This window comes from Castanea sativa, chromosome 2 (genome assembly GCF_040712315.1).
Source record: "Castanea sativa cultivar Marrone di Chiusa Pesio chromosome 2, ASM4071231v1".
Lineage (NCBI taxonomy): Eukaryota > Viridiplantae > Streptophyta > Magnoliopsida > Fagales > Fagaceae > Castanea > Castanea sativa.
This window is the reverse complement of record NC_134014.1, coordinates 44,169,855-44,193,741: the sequence shown is the minus strand read 5'-3', so window position 1 is coordinate 44,193,741 and position 23,887 is coordinate 44,169,855. Positions and strand designations below refer to the sequence as shown.

Sequence of the window (23,887 nt, the reverse complement as noted above, 5' to 3'; positions counted from 1 at the left end):
TGCAAAATGAGGGAAATGAACTCTCCGAGCGCTTTATATAGGAGGCGGGCTTTAGGTGGGAGTTATCCTGTAACACCCCGACCCAACTTTATAATTAAACTATATGTTTAAGTGGTTAATTATTATTTTAAGCCACTTTCTTTCTATAATTAATAAAAGCGTATTTAATGAACATATTATTTTATAATGTCATTGAATAAGAATTGTAAATATTATAAATACTTGAATGTCTAATTGTATTATGTATATATATACTAAGTATGTACAAAATTATATTAAGTGGTTAAGTTATTAGATATATAGTTATTGTTGTTTAACTAAGGGTCTGTTTGGGAGTTTATAAAGGAATGGAATGATCATTAAAGGAATGGAATGGATTTAGTAGGGAAAGGAATGGAATGGAATTTAAAAATCTTGTTTGGATGTTATAAAATAAAGGAATGGAATGAAATGGAAAGTAAGTAACACCGTTTGGAAGTGACATTGGAAGGAATGAAATGAAATCATTTTATAATAACATTACTATTATACCCCTCATTTTAAAGAACATAAAAAATAATCAATGAGAACTTATAATTGCTTTGAAATGTTTAGTATTTAGTGGATGATGTGAAACTAGTTAGCCACAATTGGGTCTGTGTTAAATTATTGAATTACAATATAGTTTTGTCAATGTGAATAGATTGCATCATGCTAATCAATAATTTAACAGATGAAGATAATGGCATGGAAAATTGACAATAGCACAATTTCTTTATTTCAATTTGCAAAGTTTTTTTAGGGGCTGCTAGTTTTAGATTGGATCTTTTTTGGCTGGTGTGCTTTACAATGGATTTGATAATTTAATACATCTCCATCTCCCAATTTCTTTAAGGAAAAAAGAAAATTTTATTGTAGCTAAAAAACAAGTTATGTATATTTCTATGTTGTAAAGCAATTTACGCATCACATATTTATTCTCAACAAAATAAATATTGTCTAAAAATGCAAACAAATATCTTTAAAAATAAAAAACTCCGGTAATGAGTCTTACCAAAAAAAAACAAAATAACATAATCCATTCCAAAACTAAGGTTGGCCAAAAAATCCCCCACTTTTTTAATTTTTAGGCCTAGACATCAGTGTCAATAAGACACATTTGCGCTCATGATCTAGGCAACCAAAGAACATCTCCTTATATGTTGGATTTTCCATCAAAAATATGTAGGCCTCAGTCTTTGATATTGGATCTAAGTCCAATATGCCCAAAGCTGCGTGAACTTCTGCTTCATATGACTTTGAAAAGCACTTTGCCATAACCTCAGTCGCCCTATTGATTGCCTTTGATACATTATCAAATGACTGGGAAATTACATTCCTGAGTTCATCATCTTCTACTCGTCGTCTTTTCTTGCTTTTAGAAGACATTGCATCTTGTGATGACACTCGAGAACGTGCAACATTAATTTCTGGTGACCTCTGATCATCTTCCACTTCAAAGTTCTCCAAAGAAACTTCATTTTGAGATATCAAATTATCAATCTCATCAATAGTGGTAGATGCAGCATACCTAGCACGTTTCTCCTTTGCAGTTTCAGCATGATCACATTTTGCTCTATCTTTAGCCCAAAGTTGTGCTATCTTAGAGTAGTTTGGTATAGGTGTTGTCATCCATTTCATGGCTACAGGTTTAGACTGTTACAAACCAAGACAAATGGTTAAACAACAGATATAATTATGTAATACAAAATTAAACTCACAAAAAATGGTAATTTACCGCTATGAGTGGCTCCCAAACTTCTGGTTCAGCTGTCCACATATTTAAAGAATCATTCCATCCAAAACCACTCAATCCATCTTTAAATATATCATAGCATTCATGAAAATTCTTCTTCAGTGTCTTCTGTCGATTTTTCACCTTATCCTTGTTAATCTCCATGTCAAATTTTTCAACCAACTCTTTCACTATGTCATCATATGCCTTAGAGGTAAAAGTTCCATTAACTCTACCACCTATGATCACTTGATGTAAAAAAGCATCCATTAAAGCATCATCCATAACACTACTCCATTGTACTTCTTTGCTTGGATCTCCACCATTCTTCTTTGATATCTTACACATGCTATAATTAATAGGACAAAAAACACGTATAAAATATTGTGTAAATATTAATATTAATTATCAAAAGATAGAGAGCAATATCAAAATGAAAAGAGAAATTTGCATAACATTTAGGTCTAAGTAATTGAAACATAGCATAGTCTTAAACGACATGACAACAATAAACCCAAAAGCTATCGCATTTGGACATAGTTTTGCCACATGGCTGATGCTATAGAATCTCTTATAATATCTCATTGCCTAGCATCCTCATCATCTTCTCTTGGAGTAGGGGCCACACGTTCACGATGAGAATGCAAAACCTCTTCATCAACTTCAGCAATAAGACTTTCATCAAGATCGACACCCATTAAATAATTATGAAGTATGCAACATGCTAAAATGATTTCATTTTGTGTGTTAACACAATAATTAAGCTCTGTAATACTTGCTATGATAGGAAATCTCTTTTTAAGTACACCAAATGCTCTTTCAATAGCAGTGCGCAATGACGCGTGTCTCAAATTAAACAATTCTTTAGTATCTTCAAAGGGACGAACAGAGTACTCTTTTAAATGATAACACACTCCCCTATAAGGTGCAATCAGACGACTTCTATTCATGTATCCCGCATCAACAAGATAATATTTACCTAATAAACAATAACAACCATTAATTATATACTACAAATTTTTTAATTATAAAGATACACCCTAATACGTATTTGAATTAAATTTACCTTGTGGGATTTTCAAGTTATCGTTTCTAGTTAAAGCACTCTTTATTATTCTTGAATCTGAAGCAGTTCCTTCCCAACCTGGTAAAACGTATGTGAATTTTAAATCAAATGAGCATGCTGCCAACACATTTTGTGTTGTGTAACCTTCCTACCTCGATATCTTGGTGCATCCTCGCTAGACACTTTGACACGAACATGTGTTCCATCAAGTGCCCCAATACAATCCTGAGATTAACATTATCTCTCAAAAACATTTACCTTAAAATATATTTGTACTAAACTACTATCAAATATAAATTATATGCATGATATATCTACCTTAAAATATGGGTTGAACCTACTACTTTGTAGTATTTCAAGTGGCACTTGGGTTCCATTAGGTTGTCAAAGGAATTGATCCTCTAACATAATTATTGATCTTAACACGTTATAAAAATGGCGACTAATAGTCTCACTGGAACGACAAAAAAAGAAGGACATTGAATGAGTCGTCTGATTATGTGCTAGCATGTGAAGAAACTTGCCAACTTGCTCTTCAACCGTGGCACACTGTGTGTCTTGAAGATCACCATCTCTCCGCAAAATGTCACACAAACCTTGAAAAGCTTGTAGACCCATGCGTATTACATCATAGCATTTTTCACTATTCCTAAGTCGAGACATTAGTTCATCACGAACTTTTTGTCTTTTTATGGTTGATTGTGTAGAAATGTGGGGAACACGTTTTCTTCTTAGTCGTTGCCTTTGATGGATAATGTAACACAAATAACGGCATGTAGCATGAACCAAGGCTAGTTTCCGCATAAAGTCCGAAAAAATTATGGTCTTCAGTACCTCATCATTCAAATCCATCTAAGTAAAAAAATAGTTATGTTATTAGTCCAACTTAGAAAATTATGGGCACATGTTCTAAAAAAATAGTTACATTATTAGTCTAACTAATTATGAATGTGTTACAACTAATCTAAAACTAAAACTGTTAATCTATAAACATTAATTTTGGTTGGGATTCAAAGTGTTAAATTATAACATTATCTCTCAAAGTACACATACGTTAATTTTTTTGAGAGATAAACTGTAACACTATCCCACAATAATTTCATGTTACGCATTACCATGATAAAAATAAACACAGTAATAGTCCCAAGCAATTCTAAACTACTATATTAAAAATAATCTACTCCAACTCAATAAAGCAATTCTAAACTACTATTATTTTAATTAGAATACTTTTCATTTTACTTTCTTCTCATTTTAAATTTTTTTTACTCTTGTTTTTTTCTTAACCACACACTTGTCTTTTGTCTAAACCTGTACACTTGCTTTTGTTGACATTTTCTCTTAACCATACACGTGGGAAGCCTTGGAGATATTAACCAATTGGATGGTTCAATTAACAAAAGAAGCAAAGAGGAAAACGCCACTCGCTTTGTAAAACACAAACTAGCAAATAGTTCATAAAAAAAATTAAAAAAAGACTAGCAAACAACCGAAAAGAAAAAAGAAAAAGATAGAAACATACTTGGTTTGACTAGTAAATTGCAGCAAACCAAAGCAGTGCGCAATGACCAGCGGCAGCAGCTTTACTTTGCAGAAAAAGAATGCTATATTTTTTTACGACTGAAGGAGAAAAAAATGGCTGATATTAAAGGGGGTATTTTAGGAATTTTAACAAAAATTTTATTAAACCTAAATCCATTCCCTCTCATTCCTCCCAAGTTTGAGGGGAACAAAAATTTGAGGTTTTGAGAGAAAATGGAGGAATGAGCATTCTCTCCTAACCATTCAATTCCCTTCTACTTAAACTCTCAAACAAGGGAATGGACCTTCCATTCCCTCCGTTAAAAATATTCTAAAAATATTCTTTTTTTTCCATTCCATTTTATTCAATTCCCTCCTCCCAAACGGAGCCTTAAGTGTTTAAGGTAAGGGCTTGTATATAAAGTTATATTATTGTTTGAGCCTTTCTAGAATATAAGCTTATATAGGGGGGAAAGTAAATTTTAAAAAGTATAAAGGGAGACCCATCAACCCTATTTCTCTTGGTCAACATACGTGTCCCACAAAGTCCATTCCCTTATTTTCTTTTGCTGCATCAGAAAGTTCAGCAGCCCCTTGTCTTCTTTCTCTATTCTTTTTCTTGTTCTTTGTTTTCTTCTCTCTTTGCTCTTACACGGCTACACCTCTCTCTCCCTCTCTCAACAAAACAATATATACCTCTCTCTAAAGAAGAAATTAAGAGCCTAACACTAAAGTTTCAGCTTCAAAGTTTGTGGGTAAGTAATCAAAACCTCATTTGATTTTGGGTATGTTGATAGTATGATTGTTTTGTTTATTTTCCCTTCTTTGTTCTCAAATCTGATTTTAGAAGCTGAAATTGTGATTCTGTTTTAGTAAGTTGAAAGATTGATGGTGTTATGGTCTATTGGATGCTTAATGATGTATTTTAATGTTTATAGTATTGGTATAAAAATACCCAAATGAAATGAAGGCTAATTGCTTTTAGTTGATGATTTTGTAAAAAAATCTGTTAAGGCTATCACTGTGACAGATTTGGGGTTTACAACAAGAAAAATATGTATTAAATCATTTGCTATGAATTAGGATGCTAAGAGTAGTTTTTATAAATCCTAAGACACATATGGTTGTTATGGAAGTGGTCTCACTACATTTGGATTAATACAAAAATAATGGTTTAATTTCTAAGTTCAATGAATTTCTGTCAGGACAGATTTGAGCACGTTGCCTTGTACGATTTTTAATAAATCATGGTTTTATGATTTGGCTCTAAAATTATACGGTATAAACTAGACATATAGGGCTGTGTAAAATATCATGACATTTGGATGTGTTTAGATAGCCCATTTGTATTTTACAAATGAGGCATTTGCTGCTGAAATGAGCAGTAAACAGTGAAGAATAACTCTGACTTTATGGATTTAATTTTGAAGTTAGGGTGAATGTTTTGAGCTATAAATTAATATACTTATCATTTAGTATGTCTAGATCATATATAAATTTTGTGTAACTTGGTTCAAGGTTTAGTACTCAAAGGAGGGGTTCTAAACAATCTGATTGTTATTTTTATAAAGCTATCATGTTCAATGTGTTGCCATGTGAGTGTATATGGTTAAATGACTGTATATAAGTGTTTTCTAATATGTCTAATGAGTGTATAAAAATCCCCATATGATAATAAGACTATTTGCAATCATTTTATAATTTTACAAGACAAGAAAAATGTTTCAAAGCTGTCACTATGACAGATTCTGTGTTTATGCATGATAAATTATGTATTAAATTTTATACAGTGAATTTGGATACTAGGGATAATTCCTATGAATTCTAAGACACTTATGGTTGTAATGGAAGTGGTTTCATAGCATTTAGATCAATATAATATAATGGTTGAATTTCTAAGTTACATAAAATTCTGTCATGACAGATTTGAGCATGTTGTCTTGTATGATTTTTAGTAACTCATGGTTTTATGGTTTGACTCCTAAATTTATATGGTAATTACTAGATATCCAGAGGAGTTTCTCTGTAAAATTTCATGAGGATTGGATGTGTTTAGATAGTCCATTCATATTTTACAAATGAGGCATATGCTACTGAAATGAGCAGTAAACAGTAAATGATAACTCTGACTTTGGGAATTTAATTCTAAAATTAGGATGAATGTTTTGAGCTATAATTTAATATGCTTATCATTTAGAATGTCTAGATCATAGATATATTTTTATATATACTTGGCTCAAGATTTGGTACTAAAAGGAGGGGTTCTAAACCATCCGATTGTTATTTTTATGAAGTTGTCTTGTTCTATGGGTTGTATATTGCCATGTAAGTGTACATGGTTATATGACCATGCTTAAAAGAGTTATGTCTATGCATGCATTATTGCCATAATCTCAAAGCACCTTTTGAAATGAAGTTGGCTCTTCTGGAGATATGATATGAATGTGAGAATGTTGGTTTCTCTATGATTTAGTACATCATGTGGTTTGATGAATGTATTTTGTGTTTGTGGGAACTTCGTTGAGGTGGGATTAGGATCTCCTTGATTCTAAGAGATAGGCTTTGAGATGAATATGTAAGTTTATGATAAGGAATAATGGATAGTAATAAGCTTTGATTTTGGTTTAGAAGTTACCAACCCCCAGGTCTGAGCTCCTTCGATTGTAGGCTCTTGGTTCCTCTGCTTTTAGGTAAGGGATAAGTTATATGGGCATTTGGTAAGTCATAAGGTTATTTTAAAATATGTGATGCATTAAAAGGTTTTTGATTAGAAATATGGCATATAATCATGTTTTAGACAAAGATGTGTTTGTGAACTTTCGAAACCTTATGTATATGAATTAAGCATATTGATGTCATTACTAATTCCATGAACATGATGTTTACAAAAAATAATGGAAATGCTATTATTGTGAAATGTTATGCAAACTATGAATTTTAGTATGATGTATAAGTATGAAATGTTTTCGGGTTATGTCCTCTAGTGATCTGAACTCGGCTAGTATGGGTTAATTACTGGCTTTCCATGGAAAATGTTATCTATTTGGCCATTTAAAGTAGAGGAAATGGGGCTGCCCGTAACTCTAATCTGAACAAGGCCTTCTCCCCAATGTGTACAGACAGCGGGGAGGAACAAAACCTTGAGGGGATGTGCCATCAGGCCTCCCAAAGAGGACAATATCAAATACACGAGGGCACCCAAATGTGATGAGGCCTTCTCTGTACAGATTTATTAGATATGGACTAACCAACATGTTATCTATGAACAGCTATATTATGTTATTAATCATGAGAGAATAATTTTGTTTAAATGTATTGTGAAAAGTTAAAAGCTCTCATGGAAAGAAGAAGTTTCTGATGAAAAGAAAAGTTGTTCTTTAAGGATAAAAGTTTCTGAAATTTTGTTGTGCGTTAAAGATAAAAGAATCTTATGAAAAGGTTTTAGTGTTCTATAAAGATAAAGCTTCAAATAAAATCAAATATCTATTCTTTATGAAAAGTTAAATTTTATGACTATGAAAGTTATAATGTTTTACGAGAAGAAGATTATAAAGAAAAGTTTTCTTATTCGTCAAGATGTTTCTAGTTAAGACAAAGTTACCAATTATCTGATTTAAGTTCAAATGACTATTTTGTAATGAGAATATATATATATATATATATATATATATATATGTATGTATGTATATATGTATATGTATGTATGTATGTGATTTTAAATAATCAATAGTATATTTGATGACTTTGTAAGGAATGAAAGAAATTCTATCCGAAATGTTTTTGGTAATATTATTCTGATAAGAAAAGGGAAAACAATTATTTTCCTGTGAAAAACGCATAAGTTATTATTATGAATAGTATAAAATACTATGTATGAAAAGATGTTTTCCTATTTGAATATTTATAAAATGAAATGATTTGATTTACATGCATTCTTATTAAATTCTCATGTATCTTACCCTTACTGAGCTGTGTAGCTCACCCCTTCCACTCTTTCAGTCAACAGGTTTTAGTTTGGAGCAGAGGAAGCCTTAGTCGAGTTTTGGAAGGAGCTAGTTTTAGTTTTAAAAGTATAGACCCGAAACTAGAAATTTGATATTTAGTTTTTATAGTATTGTGTATTTTAGGAACTAATGAAAGTTGTGTACTTTAAAGTATTAAGAGATGTATCATGTGAAATTTAAAATTTGATTAACTGGTAAATTATGTTATTCTTTGAGTACAGTGTAGATGCTCTGAATGTACAATGAAAGTTATATCAAATAAGCAAAGAAACAAGAATGAAAAGAAAGATGGAAGCTTTTGTAAAAGCTTTTGTTAAAAGTTAAGTTGGTTCTTGTTAATATTAGGTTTAAGCTTGATATTAGCATGTCGGTCATGGTCACAAATCCGGCTATCGGGTTTGGGTCGTGACATATCCTGCCCAAAATTCGAAGAAAAATATTAACCTTAGGATCTTCATCTCACCGTTGGATGTAGGGAATAAGGCGCCACCTGGAGCATTTAATGAAGCGTTACGGACTCCGAAGCGTCAAGTACAATTACAGGACACGCGAAATGACGTTCTTGCATGTAGGAGTCAAAGACACATACCAGGTCAATTGCTTGAAGTCAAAACCCCATTTTCCTCCTCAGATGGGAGGAAACAAATTGGAGTTTTGAGGGGCTATTATGAGGTATAAGGATTCCGAGTAAGGTGATCACGCCACGTGTCACGCCTGGCCAAGAAGGACAATTAGTGGGCTGAGGAGGCCACACCCTCGGATTTTGTGATCATGTCATTAATGCGCCATCAGAGGAGGCTCTACTGTGCAAAAAGGGCTTTAGGAAGAGGGATGGCACTGACATGATTGAAAAGCTAGAGACTGCCACCACATTTAATGCATCCCACAAAACCTTCTAGCCACATTTATGTGGAGAAGACCCTTGAATAGTGTTGTCTTGGGTGCCGCATCTCATAGGGACTTGAAAAATGTGCTAGATGGGACTAGCACTTAGGGGATGACCTGCGCGATCAATAGGTGTAAGGCCAGGATCATCTAAAAAGGTCTATATAAAATAAAAGGTCCCCCATGAGAAAAGGGATCAGAGAAAGAGAAAAGGAAAACACGGTAGATTCAAGAACAAATTCTGTAATTTGTCCTTAGGAGAGTGAAATATAAGAATCAATCTCCTCAACCTAAGTCCGAGGACAATTTTTACTATACAAACTATTCCAGCTTCATCCTACTATGATTTTAGCCCACCGTGATTGTTAACTAAACTCATTAAAACCTAGACTTCTAGCTCACTCTTTACAAATTCATTGTATTGAGCTCTTTGGGCCTATCTCCTTCCTATTTTGGACTCAGGTGCAAATCGTAACCCTACACCCCCAAAACCCAAAAAATGACCAAAATACCTCCAAAATCCAAAAAATGACTAAAATACCCCCCAAAACCTAAAAATTACCAAAATACCCCCAAAACTCAAAAAAGACCAAAATACCCCCCAAAACCTAAAAATGACCAAAATACCCTTGAAACCCAAAAAATGACCAAAATACCTCCAAAATCTCTGAAATGAGAAAAATAAAACCTCTAAAATGTCCAAAATATCTCCAAAACCCAAAAAATGACCAAAATACCCACAAAATGAGCAAAATACCTCCAAAACCTCTAAAATGAGCAAAATACCCCCCCCCAACATCTAAAATGTCCAAAATATCCCCAAAACCAAAAAAATTACCAAAATGCTTCCTAAACCTAAAAAATGACTAAAATACCCCCTAAACCTAAAAAATGACTGAAATACCTTTGAAACCTTAAAATTACCAAAAATACCCTTGAAACCTAAAAAATGACCAAAATACCTCTGAAACCTATCAAATGACTAAAATACCCCCGAAACTTGAAAAAAAAAATTACCAGATTACCTCGTAACCTAAAAAATGACTGAAATACCTCCGAAACCCATAAAATTACCAAAATACCCTTAAACTTAAAAATGACCAAAATACCCTGAAACCTAAAAAAAGGACTACCCCCAAAACCTAAAAAATGACCAAAATACCCCCAAAACCTTTAAAAAATGACTGAAATACCATCGAAACCTAAGAATTACCAAAATACACCCTAAACCTAAAAAATTTCCAAAATGCCCTGAAACCCAAAAAATGATCGAAATACCCCAAGACCTAAAAAATGACTAAAATAACCCCAAAACCTAAGACAATGACCAAAATACCCTCCAAAACCTTAAAAATAATCGAAATACCCTCAAAACCTAACAATTACCAAAATACACCCTAAACCTAAAAAATTACCAAAATACTCCCTCAACCTAAAAAATAACCGAAATACCTTCAAAACCTAAAAAAATAACTGAAATACCCCTGAAACCTAAAAAAAATTACCAAAATACCCTGAAACCTAAAAAATTATCGAAATACCCCCAAAACCTAAAAAAATGACCAAAATAACACCAAAACTTAATAAAAATGGTCGATAAAAACTCCTAAATCCCAAATTATGACCAAAATACCCCTAAACATGTAAGATGACCAAAATACACCTAAAACGTCTAAAATTACCGAAATAGAGGTTTAGGGTATTTTGGATGTTTCGAGGATATTTTTGACAAATTAAAGGTTCTAAGAGTCTTCTAGTCATTTTATAGGTTTCAAGGGAATTTCAGTAATTTTTTAGGTTTCGGGGTTATTTTGATCATCTTTTAGATTCTAAGGGTATTTTAGTCATTTTTTAGGTTACGAGGGCATTTTTGTCATCTTTTAGTTTTAGGGTTATTTCAATAATTTTTGGATTTTTTTTGTTATTTTGATAAATTTCTAGGGTTCAAAAGTATTTTGGTAATTTTTGAGTTTTGAGGTATTTCGGTAATTTTTTAGGTTTCGGGTGTATTTTGGTCATTTTTAGGTTTTGAGGGTATTTTGGTCATTTTTTGAGTTTCGGGGGTATTTTGGTCATTTTTTGGGTTTTGGGGGTACTTTGGTCATTTTTTGAGTTTTGGAAGTATTTTGGTCATTTTTAAGTTTCGAGGGTATTTTGATCATTTTTTGTGTTTTGGAAGTATTTTGGTCATTTTTAAATTTTGGGGGTGTTTTGGTAATTTTTTGGGTTTCGGGGGTATTTTGGTCATTTTTTTTGGGTTTTAGAAGTACTTTGGTCATTTTTTTGGGTTTTGGAAGTATTTTGGTCATTTTTAAGTTTCGGAGATATTTTGGTCATTTTTGGGTTTCAGGAGTATTTTGGTCATGTTTTGGGTTTCAGGGAGTATCTTAGTCATTTTAGAGATTTTGGAGGTGTTTTGGTCATTTTATTGGTTTTTAAGCATATTTGGTGATTTTTGAGATATCGAGGGTATTTTGGTCATTTTAGAAGTTTCATGGAAATTTTGCTCATTTTAGAAATTTTGGGGATAATTTTGAATGTCCAAGGGTATATTGGTAATTTTGGAAGTGTAGGGAGTATTTGCATTATTTTAAGTATTAAAGGGTATTTTGGTAATTTTGGAGGTCAAGGGGGGTGTTCAAGTTGTTTTAGATGTATTTGAGTCACATTGGGTTAAATGGGTGGGTTAGTAATGGACAATCAATTTATATATAAACGGGTCATAAATGGATAAATTGGTAATTACACACCCAATCCATTTATGACCCAACCCGCCCATTTGCCACTCCTACCATGGAGATAAAGAGAATCAAACAACCGAATCAAACAACCGGATCACATTAAGCAAATGTCTGTAATTAAATTTAAGCAAATAAATTTAATTACAAACGAGAGTGGGAAAGCTTGATGAGAGAGAGAGAGAGAGAGGAAAGCATGGGGAGAAGAAACACACCGCACACGAGAGAGTGGGAGAGAGAAAAAGAAATAGAAAATATTTAAAAAATTTAGCATCTTGCTACAGTAGAGTCTCAAAATTGAGATTCTACTGTCGCTTAATGCTATAATTTTTAAAATTTAACATATTAATGAAGGTGGGTTTTTATCATTTGAAGTGCTAAAAATGATAAATGCTATTTTTTAGCATTTTTGATAAGAATGCTAAAAAATTAGCACTTTGATGAGAATACTCTTAATAATCAACATTGTTTGTTCGGTGCTCGCTGCTCAGTGCTCACAGACATTTTTTGTACGAAGGTTATTGCACTAATATTGGGCTGACCTATTTGTCATCAAAGGAATTGGGTGAGCCATCTGTAGCTCATCGACGGCCCATTTTCGTCATGATTGGGCTCCTTTACGAACCATTAGCTAGCCCCTTTCAGTGATCAATTGTTGTCAAGTGTAAACCCACCTCTCTCTTTGCCCCCAGTCCCTCTCCCTATAGATTTTACGGATTCAGGGTATTGCACCAAGCTATTACCACATGGATGTAGAGTAAAAAAGGCCCCAAAAAAAAAAAGTTTTATTATTATTATTATTATTATTTTAAAATTTACATCATTAATTTTTACATCTCACATGAATATGGTAATTGCATGGTACAATAATGCTAACTATTCCACCAGATCCAAATATGGATTTCATTGAGTTCATTTAAAGTTAACCGTCATTTTCTCAATCTAATCCACACAAAGGGCAAGGATTCCCTATGCTGGGGAGACATTGGAAATGGGGAGTTTAGCTTTCAAAGTGCTTACAAGTTACAACCTTGCAAATCATGAGTTTCTCCTATTTGAACCCCATCGATCTTAGTTGGGTTTGGAATGATATTTAAGTTTTGGTAGAGTAATGTATGTAGAAGAACTAATAAACTTAAAACTCGTAGATCTTTGACAAGGAACCCAAACCCTTTAGGTTGATATAAACTTAAGCATATAAAGATTTTTTATGAGGGGCCCAAGAATGCAAGCTAGCTCATATATTTAATGTTTGAAATTCATGATTGAGTGTGGTATTTATAAAAGAGAAAGTATTACATTCTCTTTCATTTTTCCAAGGTGTGACTCTCAAGTCTTTCTAACAAAAGAAGTCTCACAGAAGATGAAATTAAGAACTAAAAACATCTCTCCTCTAAGCTTCCATAACAATTGGGATAGAGAGGAATTATTGCAACATAAAGATAACCTAGCATGGGCTACAAACTTGGTTAAAGCATGTGCTACCATAACAATTATCAAACGGTGTCTAAGCTCCCTATAATCATTACAAAGGGTAAAAATTGCCTAAGACACACATCAACTGAATCTCCATTTAAAGCATCAATACATATTTTAGCAGCCCCTTCCACTATGATTTTCTAAGATTGTTCCAACTTTGCCGATTGTACTGCCCATTAATTGTTGTTGCTTCTGCCACAATTGGTTTCCTGATTGAACTTCCTTGGTCCATGCTTTGAAGATATCACCTTGTTATCTCAAGCTACCATAGCTATGGTTGCTAAATCCTTTGACAATGCTGCATCTACATGCATTTTCACTGTCTCAGGTGGAGGTCTTGACCACAGCACTGCTTCCTTAACTTCATGCTAAGAGTCGTCACGTATTCATTAAACCTGTGCTCTGTTCTTGTAGTAGCTTCGACAAAAGGCTTGTATGGTTCACATTGGCAAGTGGGTCTATAAACAACTTTGCAATGTCTTCATTGTTGGTGATCCAAATCAAGTCTAAATGCAGACCCCAGTTACATCCAAACCGTATAGTTCTAGCAACATGGCATTTGATGAACTTGTGGATGCTAGATTCCTGAGTCTTCATGACACAAGGTGCAGCTTCTATCAATTTAAACTATTCCCTTTCAAGTTGAATAAATTGTTACTTTTCTTCCTAAAGTTCAATTTTTGTCATTTAAGTCCTGTTTCAGGCAAATTAGTCCCTTATTCATTGTCGTCTATAAAATTGATGTTAAGTCCAGTAAAATCACATTGCATCACATGTGAATAGTATTTGTTTTAAAAAGGACAATTGACAAAATGACCAATTTGATAGGAATATTATATTTAAAGGCTAAAATGACAATAAAGAAAGTCCAGTAAAATCAGTGGGTTTCAGTTAACTCAACTGGTAAATTTTCTGATGGTTAAATAAGAAATCAAGCAATCCCTATCTATACCAAAAACTTATTGGTGTCTTAGTCTGATGATAAAGAGTTATTATCAAGAGCGGATACCATAGGTTGAAACTCTCTAAAAAAAAATCCAGTAAAATCACGTCGCATCACATGTGAATCATGTTTTTTTGTTTTTTTATTGAGAAACCAGACTCCAAGTCTGGAAAAATATTAATGAGGAAGACTAATGAACATCAAAACCAATCAAAGGGGCAATATCCTCAGGCAAGTGTGAATAGTGTTAGTTTTAAAAAATAAAAAGGATAATGGAAAAAATGACCAATTTGATAGGAATATTAAATTTAAAGGCTAAAATGACAACCAAAAAAAAAAAGTTCAAAGACAAAAATGATAATTTATGTAAACTAAAAGGATGTTAGGTTAAAAATTTTTTACCCAACAAACAAAAGTTATCACTACTTTTATAGTAGATTGGTTTTAGTTCTACTTATACTACGACCACTAGATTCTAAAAAGAATCCCTCCAAACATCTAACTTGGAGTTAACTCCCTAGTCTAATCAACTAAAACAATATAATTCGATATATATATCATGGGGAAAACACCATTTTAGATACTAAGTACACACTTCTTTAAAAAAAAGAAAAAAGACTGCTCTTGAAAACAATAGACTCTTTTTTTTATTGGTAAATTACACACATGAAAAGGATTTTAAATCTCACCCTCTACCTATTCTAAAATCTAAAGGGAGGAAAAAAAAAAACTGCCTTTTGAGCCATAGTTCATGGGTACTAAAGAAAGCAATAAGCCATAAAACAATTACTCAAAACGATTACAGAGACTAAAGTCTGATTTTAATTCAATTTTTTCCTAATCATCTCCTTGATGGATAACTTTTTTTTCTCAAATATTCCATGAGTCAGAGCAGGTTTTCAGTTCAATTTTTCCATTGCTTCTCCATCAAAATTAAATTGTTTTATTTGAATTTTCTCCTAAACAAATCAAGCTAAGTTAATTCCATTATTCTTTGTCAACATGAAGCAAATTCATTGTCGTGGTTGCAAACTAGAAGCCTATGCGCCACCACCAGCTTCCAAGAGTAAGTGCCACCAAGATGACCACAACAACACCAAAGCTTTAATTCTAAAATCTGGGTTGACTATGGATCCTTAAACTAATTGAGGTCAGTCACATCTATTTATAATTGGAACAGAGCATCCTGCAGCCAAATTCAGTTTAATTTCTTTTCTTTCCTTGCAAAATTCTGGATAGACAAAATGTATCACTCAACTTAAAGGTTCAAATAACTCGTATACATATTTTTTTTAAGCTGAACAATTCAGACAAGAAAAAATAAAATAAAATAAAAATTTGAGAGTACAAGGTATCAAGTCCTCTTACAGGTTTCTGGCATTGCAAAGGACCAAACCTCTTCACAAAATCTCAGAGATCTGCAGCAGATCACATTTCAAAATCATCACATACCCAAAAACAAAAGAAATATAAGATGACATTACTTCAGTGGAATAAAAAAGGATTCAAAGTCCAAACAAGGGACATAAATACAGTCCAGCCAATTGAAATGTTGTTTATTTACATTTTTAATTATATTTTAAAAATTATGGGTAACTCCTCACCACCCATCGGTTGCAGCTGATTGGGCTTAGAATCACTTTTATTGAAAGCCATGTCACCATTGCATCTTCTAAGACATAATTATGGAAAGACAAAGTAATCAAGGAACTTACATTTATGGGCATTTCAGCTATGACTAGACTACTGCTTTCTTCGACGCTTTTGAGAGTGACCACTTCACCCCCAACAACCATATTGATTACAATCCCATCTGCAGATATTTATATGAAGTTATAATGAGCATGCAAAAATCATCTCATCTTTACTAGAAAAATGTTATGGCATAGGTGAAAGAACCTGCTGCCAAACAAGTTGCCATGCGCCTCATATATATTTCCTGCAAGCCAGCACAGACACTATGAAAAATAAGAAAGGGTACAAGGGATACATATCAGATAGAATTAAACAAATAAAATGAATGCACATGAAACAAAAATACTTCAGAATATAGAATTTCAGTCTTTTATGACCCTGAGAATGATGGCTCTGAAACCACCTTTGACTAGGTACAAAATACAGGGAATTATTACGAGTCTTTCACTCTTTCATATTGAAAATCAAATAGCCAACAAAATTGAGGTTCTTCTTTCTATGTTTGACTGTGTTCGTTATAATAGCAAATGACAAGATATTATGTTGTTGTCAGCTAGTCTTTAGACACCCTTGAAAGACCTCTCAAGGCACCACATTGAAAGAAGGATTTTGGATGCTTATGGTGTCTGGGACAATATATCTGATATAAGCTAATGAACCAATTTTTATGATACTAATATCCTTTAAAAATCAATCCCAGCCAATTGGAAGATCAAGAGAGAAAAACTACACGCAGAAGATTTCAGCCTTCTGGAGGCTGTAGCCTTGGGTGCTCAACATGCAATTACACAATAAGAATAAGGTGTAACAATCTGTTGAGAAAGAGCTCTGTACGATCATTGCAAGGTCAAACAAGGTCAAAATTTAATTTCACAATAATATAATGTGACTTCTTTCATACAAAGAGAAATAGTTAAGTTTTTATGTGAGAGTGAGGAAAATCAACAAGAGTTAAATGCACAATTCTACAAATGAAGGCATGGAATTGTCCCACATATCAAATCATGAAGAAAGGATGGACTGCACCTTCTTTGTTGGCAACTCATAATTTATCAGAACACGAGCAGAAATGGCTGATTCCCCACAAGCAAGAAATGGGAGGCAAGCATCAGTCACAACTACCATATGAGATTTTTGTTCATCTTTTCCAACTTCACTGTCCTCTCCTGGTTGGGCACTGATATTCTGGTTCCAGTTCATTGTGGCTTGCCGAAATTTGTCCAAAACTAGAGCACGTTCAGCCTCCGCAAGGTCACTGTACTGGCATACGTAAAACAATATGTATGCTATAATATTAGAAAACATTCAAAGTTTTAGCAAAATGATTAGTACTCAAATTTCAACCACTAATGAAATGAATACCTCAAAAGAGAATGTTATACCCCCCCCCCCCCAAGGGAATAAAATGGAAAGTCAATAGAGATAGTTATGAATGCATTGAATAAAAAATCGACAAATGAGCAAATTCAGTATTTACAATGGGAAATATCCCTGAAAGTAATATTTCAATTGTTTGCAAAAATACTTGCCCTACTTAAAAAAAAATGAAACCGCCATGGTCAGCTGAACATGAAATACAAAGAAACTAAACAACATTTGGCACAAGCAGCAATATAAGAGAGCATACTAACATCATAAAATGACTTCAAAACATCTATAAAGAGACTAATTTACATTGTCAAGCTCAACCACAAGTTTATACTGATATCACATTCTGTTCATTTAAAATTTTCAAAAAAAGTAATTTATGAGCTCCTAACCAACAACAAAGACAACAATAACACATGAATTATGGTTACTCTTACAAAGACGCCTCTTAATTGTTATTACTTGTTAATTAGGTTCCAAGTTACACTGAACGGTTTTATCAAAGCGACACTGCTGATCCAGATTGCATAACTCAACAAGCAGGAAATTTCATATCAAAACTATTTAACAAGACAAATTAGAATTCTACAATGGCCAATCTACCTGACAAGATTCAACAACTATGGAACAAATTAAAAAAAAAAAATACTTGATCTCAATCTGTACACTAAGAAAACCCCAAAAGTTTTTTTTTTTTTTTTGGGTGAAAACATCGGGAACCTCTCTAAATAAGAGCCCTTTGCACTCGCCTTTAATCAATAAAACCTCCGAGCAACTGACCCCACCCGCCAGAACCAATGGCCATACTTTATCCCACCCGGCTTCCAATAGCAAGCACGTTCCAGAGGACTCTCAACTTAATTTGGTACTAATACAAAGTCCACAAGTAACCATATAGTTTGTAGGTGACAATAATGTGTTAATCAAAGCAAAATTTACTACTAAAAAAAAGTAGTATTTTACAAGCCACAAGCACAATTGGACTACATGCATTGAATGGCATGGGATTCCAGAAACAAAACAAATCAATTATTGATTAGTACAATACCAATTGCAAAAAATTATCAGTGCAATTTGAGAAGAAGAAGAAGAATACCAGAGAGGTTAAAAAAATGTAAGGGAGGTTAGAAACGGCGGAGCAAACGGCGTCAAGCTCGTCCCTTGAGCTGCAGCACACCACCATTGGGAGGGACGAACGCCGTCCCGCCACGCCCAGCAAATCCACTAACGTAGCCTGCCAATTATACATACATACTATGATTTATTTATTTTAATATAAAAAAAAAAAAAGAGAGAGAGAGAGAGAGAGAGAGAGAGAGAGAGAGAGAGAAAAATTGAGAAATTAAGATTTAAAATAAATAAAGTAAAAAGTACCATCTTGAATTGGAGCCTGTCCACAGCTACATAGAAATGGCGTTGTAAACTGCAAGGGACCCAAAAACAAAAATAAATAAATAAAACTTGTGAAATTATTAGAATTTAAAGTAATAAAAAATAAAAATAAAAAAAGAAGAGGGAGACAAAATTAGAAGGGAAAAAAAAAAGTACTTGAAATGGGAAGCGGGGTGAGAAGGAGGAGAGGGAGCTTCGCTTGCTTCAATGGCCATTCTTCCACTCCCAATAACTCAGCTGAGCTGTGACCCTCTCTTCCCTTACGTTTTAGTCTATGGTTTCTACGGCGTCGTTTCGAAGCCAATCTTTCTTGGCTTTGCGTTCCTATTGGGTCTTTTTATAATTTTTAATTACTAAAGCATATCCTATTACATTCCCTAAAAATACTCTTTTTTTTTTTTAATTTAAGAAAGACCGAAAATATTTGTCTGCCCCTTTTCCTTATCATGTCAATCTTATCATAGACAAACTCACTTAGTTAGAGATGACAAAATGGGTACAAAATGGGTATGTTTGTGAAAATTGTACTTTACTTCGAAGAGGGGTAAAGTGATGATGGGACACTCATAATTCAATCTCTTGGCCATTATCATCATTAATAAGTGAGAAATTCTATTCTCAACAATAATTATATAATACATTTTTTTTATTAGATAAGGCTAGCTCAATATTATTTTATGCTTAATGCAACAACTTTAAGTGATATCTCTTTATATTTAAATTATAAATTAAATTTATATTTAATATAATTTTTTATTAAAAAATCATTATTCTTGCTTTATTATATGTAAAGTTACTAATAAAAGTTTCATATTTAAGTTTTGCAAACATATCTTTTTCAATTGAGAAGAATTAATATCCTTTTTTTATGATATTTAATATTCTTAATCTTCTTGTAATATAATCAATTCTAAGTTCATTAAATTTGTTTATATTTATAGTAAAAAATCTATCAAGAATTAAGCCTCATATTTGCATATAAATTTTATGCAAAATAATTTATGGTTTTTGTAGGGATGAAGAGTCCAAATCTAGATATTGGACTGTGAGTTGCACTCGAGGACTTCAAATGGCTTGAGGACAGATAAGTACTAAAAAGGGATGAGACAAAAGAGAATTGAGAAATATTTGAGAAGAAAGCTGCTACCACCGCATTGAATGTTCTACATCTAACCCCTAGCCATATTAATGTAGAAGTGATATCTGAATAGTAACTTCAGCCTTATAGCTACCTCCAAAGACTTCAGAAAGGTGTTGATGAGACAAGCATCAAGGAGATTAGCATTCTGACCTACACGTGGAGGTCTGAGAGAGAGAGAGAGAGAGAGAGAGAGAGAGAGAGAGAGAGAGAGAGTATAAAAGGGATGAACTCCCTTACAGTGGATCAGGAGGAAAAACTGAGAAAAATCATTGTGTAACAAAGAATCGAAATTTTGGCCAAAATTGAAAATTAACACCATTTGCCAAACAATATAATTAGTAGGCACTGTTTTCAAACTATATTTTTTACTAACATCTCGAGTTTAAAAGACTGGATTTAGGGCCTATAAATCGAGTATTTGAGACTCAATTTTTATGGTCTGATCACGTCTGATGTGGCATTTTTTCTACGTGATGACCACTTGAAAATCAAGTCTATAAGACTCGATTTATAAGCAAATATCACCTAAGGGTCAAAACATAACAACTTTAAATACAATTTTCATAGCATTATTTTTCCTCCTTTCTCTTTCTTTTCCCCTCTGTCTCTTTCGGCCAAAATAGGAAATTAACAATAATTTATAAACAATATAATTAGTAGGTACTGTTGTAAAATTATATTTTTTACTAACATCTCGAGTCTAAAATAGTTGATTTTGGGCCTAAAAATCGAGTCTTTGAGGGTCGATTTTCATGGTCTAACCACATTTGATGTGGCATTTTTTCCACGTGGCGTCCACTTAGAAATCGAGTCTCTAAGACTCAATTTATAACCCTTTACAATGCTTGTATAATGTTTTAAGCCCATCATTTACATCTTCTCATCAGAGAAGAAAGAGAGAGAAAAAAAAAAAAAAACCCAGAAACAAATCAGCGTGGGTGGACCAGATCAGCGACCTTCTTCGTCTTCCTCTGCCTTCGCTTATTCCACTTCAAGCTTCTCGTCCAGATCGACGACCTTCTTCAACAACCACCACTGCTCCGTCTCTCCGCCACGTGTCAACATGTACAGGGCCTCGCATCCGTCGTCTCCTTCGGTGCGATTCTCCATCGACCACCACCGCTCGACGGACAACAAAACGACACCATGATCGGCAACGGCGAAAATTCTGGGTTCATGGGTTTTGGATTGCTGATTTTGTGGGTTCATGGGTTTTTTTTTTTGCTGGTGTTTTTGGTTCTTCTTCGCATAGGTTTTTTGGTGTTTGATTTTTTTTTTTTGGTGGGTTTGGTTGTGATTGTGGGTTGTGGTTGAAATGGTGGTTTGGTGGCTGTGTTGGTGGTGGTTCGGTAGCTGTGGTCGTGGTTGCTGTGGGTTGTGTTGGTGGTTGTGGTTGTGTGTGGGTTTGGTTGTAATAGTGGGTTATGGTTGTGGCTAAGTTGGTGGTGGTTTTTTTTTTTTTTTTTTTTGGCTGTGGACTGGGGTTGCCGTATGGAGTTTATTGCTGGTGGAGTGGTGGTAGAGGTGGATGTGGCTAGTTGAAAGTTTGTTGTGGGTGATATTTTTTTTTTGGGTATTTCTGCCTTTCTGGGAATGGCTTGCATGAGAGACTTAAACTAAAAAAAATTTTGGCTTATAAATCGAGTGTTAGAGACTTGATTTCTAGGTAAGCACCACGTGGAAAAAATGCCACATCAGACATGATCAGATCATGAAAATCGATCCTCAAAAACTCGATTTTTAGGCCCAAAATTGACTCTTTTAGACTCGAGATGTTACTAAAAAATATAGTTTTGTAACAGTACCTACTAATTATGTTGTTTAGAGATTATTGTTAATTTCCTATTTTGGCCGTCTCTTTCACCTGAGTTTACCAAGCTAACAAACAAAGAAGAAGCAGCCACAACCATCACACCATCAGTTTGAGCCTCCCTTCAGATTTGCTAGTTTTTCTCCATCCTTTCACGAAACCGACGTTGCAAATCTCTTATTTGGCCTCTGATTTGCAAAACCCAAGAGTTCGACCTCCATTTCAGAGACACGCGCCGCCATGCGTGGTGGCCGTCAACCCACGAGCCGTCACAAATTTCTCGTCGACTGGTGGTTCATGAAACCAACGCCACGGATCTCTTATTTGGCCTCCGATGTGTAAATCCCAAGAAGCAACCGTCCATCTTCAGCCTGATGCGCCTCCACGTGGAGCCTGAAGTTTTGCCGTCGACCCACACGCTATCAAAGATTGTTGTTGGCTGTGTTGCTCTGATTCCAAAGAACCCATGCCTTCTTCCGGCACTTTCAGAACCCAAGAATTGTGCTGGTAGTGGTTCTTGTGAGTTCTGGGGTTTTCATCCCTTTGTATTTTGGGAATTTAGAGACAGTCCCATATACGAAGCGAACCCATTTTGTACTTTTGTCAAAAAGCATGGAGAGGAGGCTGGGAGAGACTTGGGAAGAAGAAGAATAAGAACTCAGATGGGTTTTTTTTTTTTTGTTCGTATCCTCTGTTTGTGGCTTCTGGGTTTTTTTTTTTTTTTCCTTCTTATAAGTGTGTTTGTGGCTTGTAGGGTAAATTGAGCATCTTACTGTCGAGATATAAATCGAGTATTTAGGACTTAATTTCTAGGTGGACGCCACGTGGAAAAAATGTCAACTCAGACCTGATCAGAACATGAAAATCGACCTTCAAAGACTCGATTTATAGGCCCAAAATCGTATCTTTTAGACTCGAGATGTTAGTAAAAAATATAGTTTTGTAACAGTGCCTACTAATTATATTGTTTGGGAAACTGGGTTAATTCCCAATTTTGGCCCGAAATTTTTGTATAAGTCCAAGAGCAATATATAAGAACAAACCATCCTCGGACTTGATTGAGGAGACCATTTCTTGTTCAAATTGCTTGTCTTGTTCATTTTGATATTAGCTAGCCTATTGTGATAGACATAATCCTAACTCATTGAATGTTCATTATCAAGCCCACTCTTTAACAAATTTATTGTTTTTGGCTCTTTTGGCCATTGTCCATTCCATTTTGGATGTGGAGTGAATCGTGTCCTTACAGTTTTAAATTTTTTTTTTTTAGAAAGTTCTAGTTTTAATGAAGTTAGGTTTCTATTTACCTAATATTTTTGAGGCCCTCTTAAAGGGTGAAAGAAAAAGAAAAAGTGTACAATTTTTTATTTTATAGAATTAGTATTATCTATGAGATAGATAAAACTGAAGCTTTGATTTTTTTTTTATTTTTTTAATGTTGATGCATGAGCTTCTTTTATGTAGATATGATAGTATTTTAACTTATAATGTTTATTTCGGAATAATTATTTTTTATTATTAGGTTAAGATAGCAATTGATTTTGAGTGTAAGCGGGGTTTGAACTCTAAATCTGCTATTCAATAATAAGAAACTTTTATTGGATGAAGTAACTAAAATTCACTACACCATCTATTAGAATATTACCAAATCATATATATATTTTTAATAATAAAATAAATAATTTTATAAACAAATAGAATCATAATAAATACATATTAATAACCACCATAATCATCAAATTATAAATTTAGAAAACAAAAATTAAAGAGAATATCGTATTTTAATTAATTGTCTCTTGAATTGTATGAATTACTAACTAGTTTTATACTAATTTGAGGTAATAGGGAGCCTTACGCTTAGGAATTAGCACCTACTGTACTTCATGCACTATAGAGGACACATAGTACTATTCAACCATCTCTCACAAGCTAACAATAATTATTTTATGCATTATATACATGTAGTATATAATATACCTATTATAATGTATGGATATTTCTTAACTAGAACTTACATATTCTTTCTCAAAAAAAGAAAAAACAGATTGTGAAAGACATGTTGTGTACATCCAATGAAAGGATAGTTACCAGA

General features: G+C 33.6%; 1 protein-coding gene and 1 long non-coding RNA gene across 4 annotated transcripts; one reads left to right on the top strand and one right to left on the bottom strand.

Moving 5' to 3' along the window:
• The first annotated feature begins 4,884 nt into the window (after positions 1-4,884).
• Positions 4,885-14,279, top strand: LOC142626190 (uncharacterized). The gene is made up of 2 exons (XR_012842475.1): positions 4,885-5,095; positions 13,775-14,279. It is a non-coding gene; the product is annotated as an uncharacterized LOC142626190 (long non-coding RNA).
• LOC142626189 (ATP-dependent RNA helicase eIF4A) lies at positions 13,245-19,175 on the bottom strand. Of its 3 annotated transcripts, none has more exons than XM_075799986.1 (8): positions 19,001-19,175; positions 18,827-18,875; positions 18,549-18,686; positions 17,111-17,344; positions 16,289-16,328; positions 16,105-16,202; positions 15,758-15,807; positions 13,245-14,080 (listed from the first exon to the last, which is right to left on the bottom strand). In XM_075799986.1, the coding sequence occupies exons 1-7, from the start codon at positions 19,057-19,059 to the stop codon at positions 15,790-15,792; spliced, it is 636 nt and encodes a 211-aa protein (XP_075656101.1). In that variant the 5' UTR covers positions 19,060-19,175; the 3' UTR covers positions 13,245-14,080; positions 15,758-15,789. The 3 variants fall into 3 exon arrangements, with proteins under 3 accessions (XP_075656101.1, XP_075656099.1, XP_075656100.1); XM_075799984.1 differs by having other exon boundaries at positions 13,245-14,037; XM_075799985.1 differs by lacking the exon at positions 13,245-14,080 and adding an exon at positions 14,251-15,620.
• Positions 19,176-23,887: the final 4,712 nt, after the last annotated feature.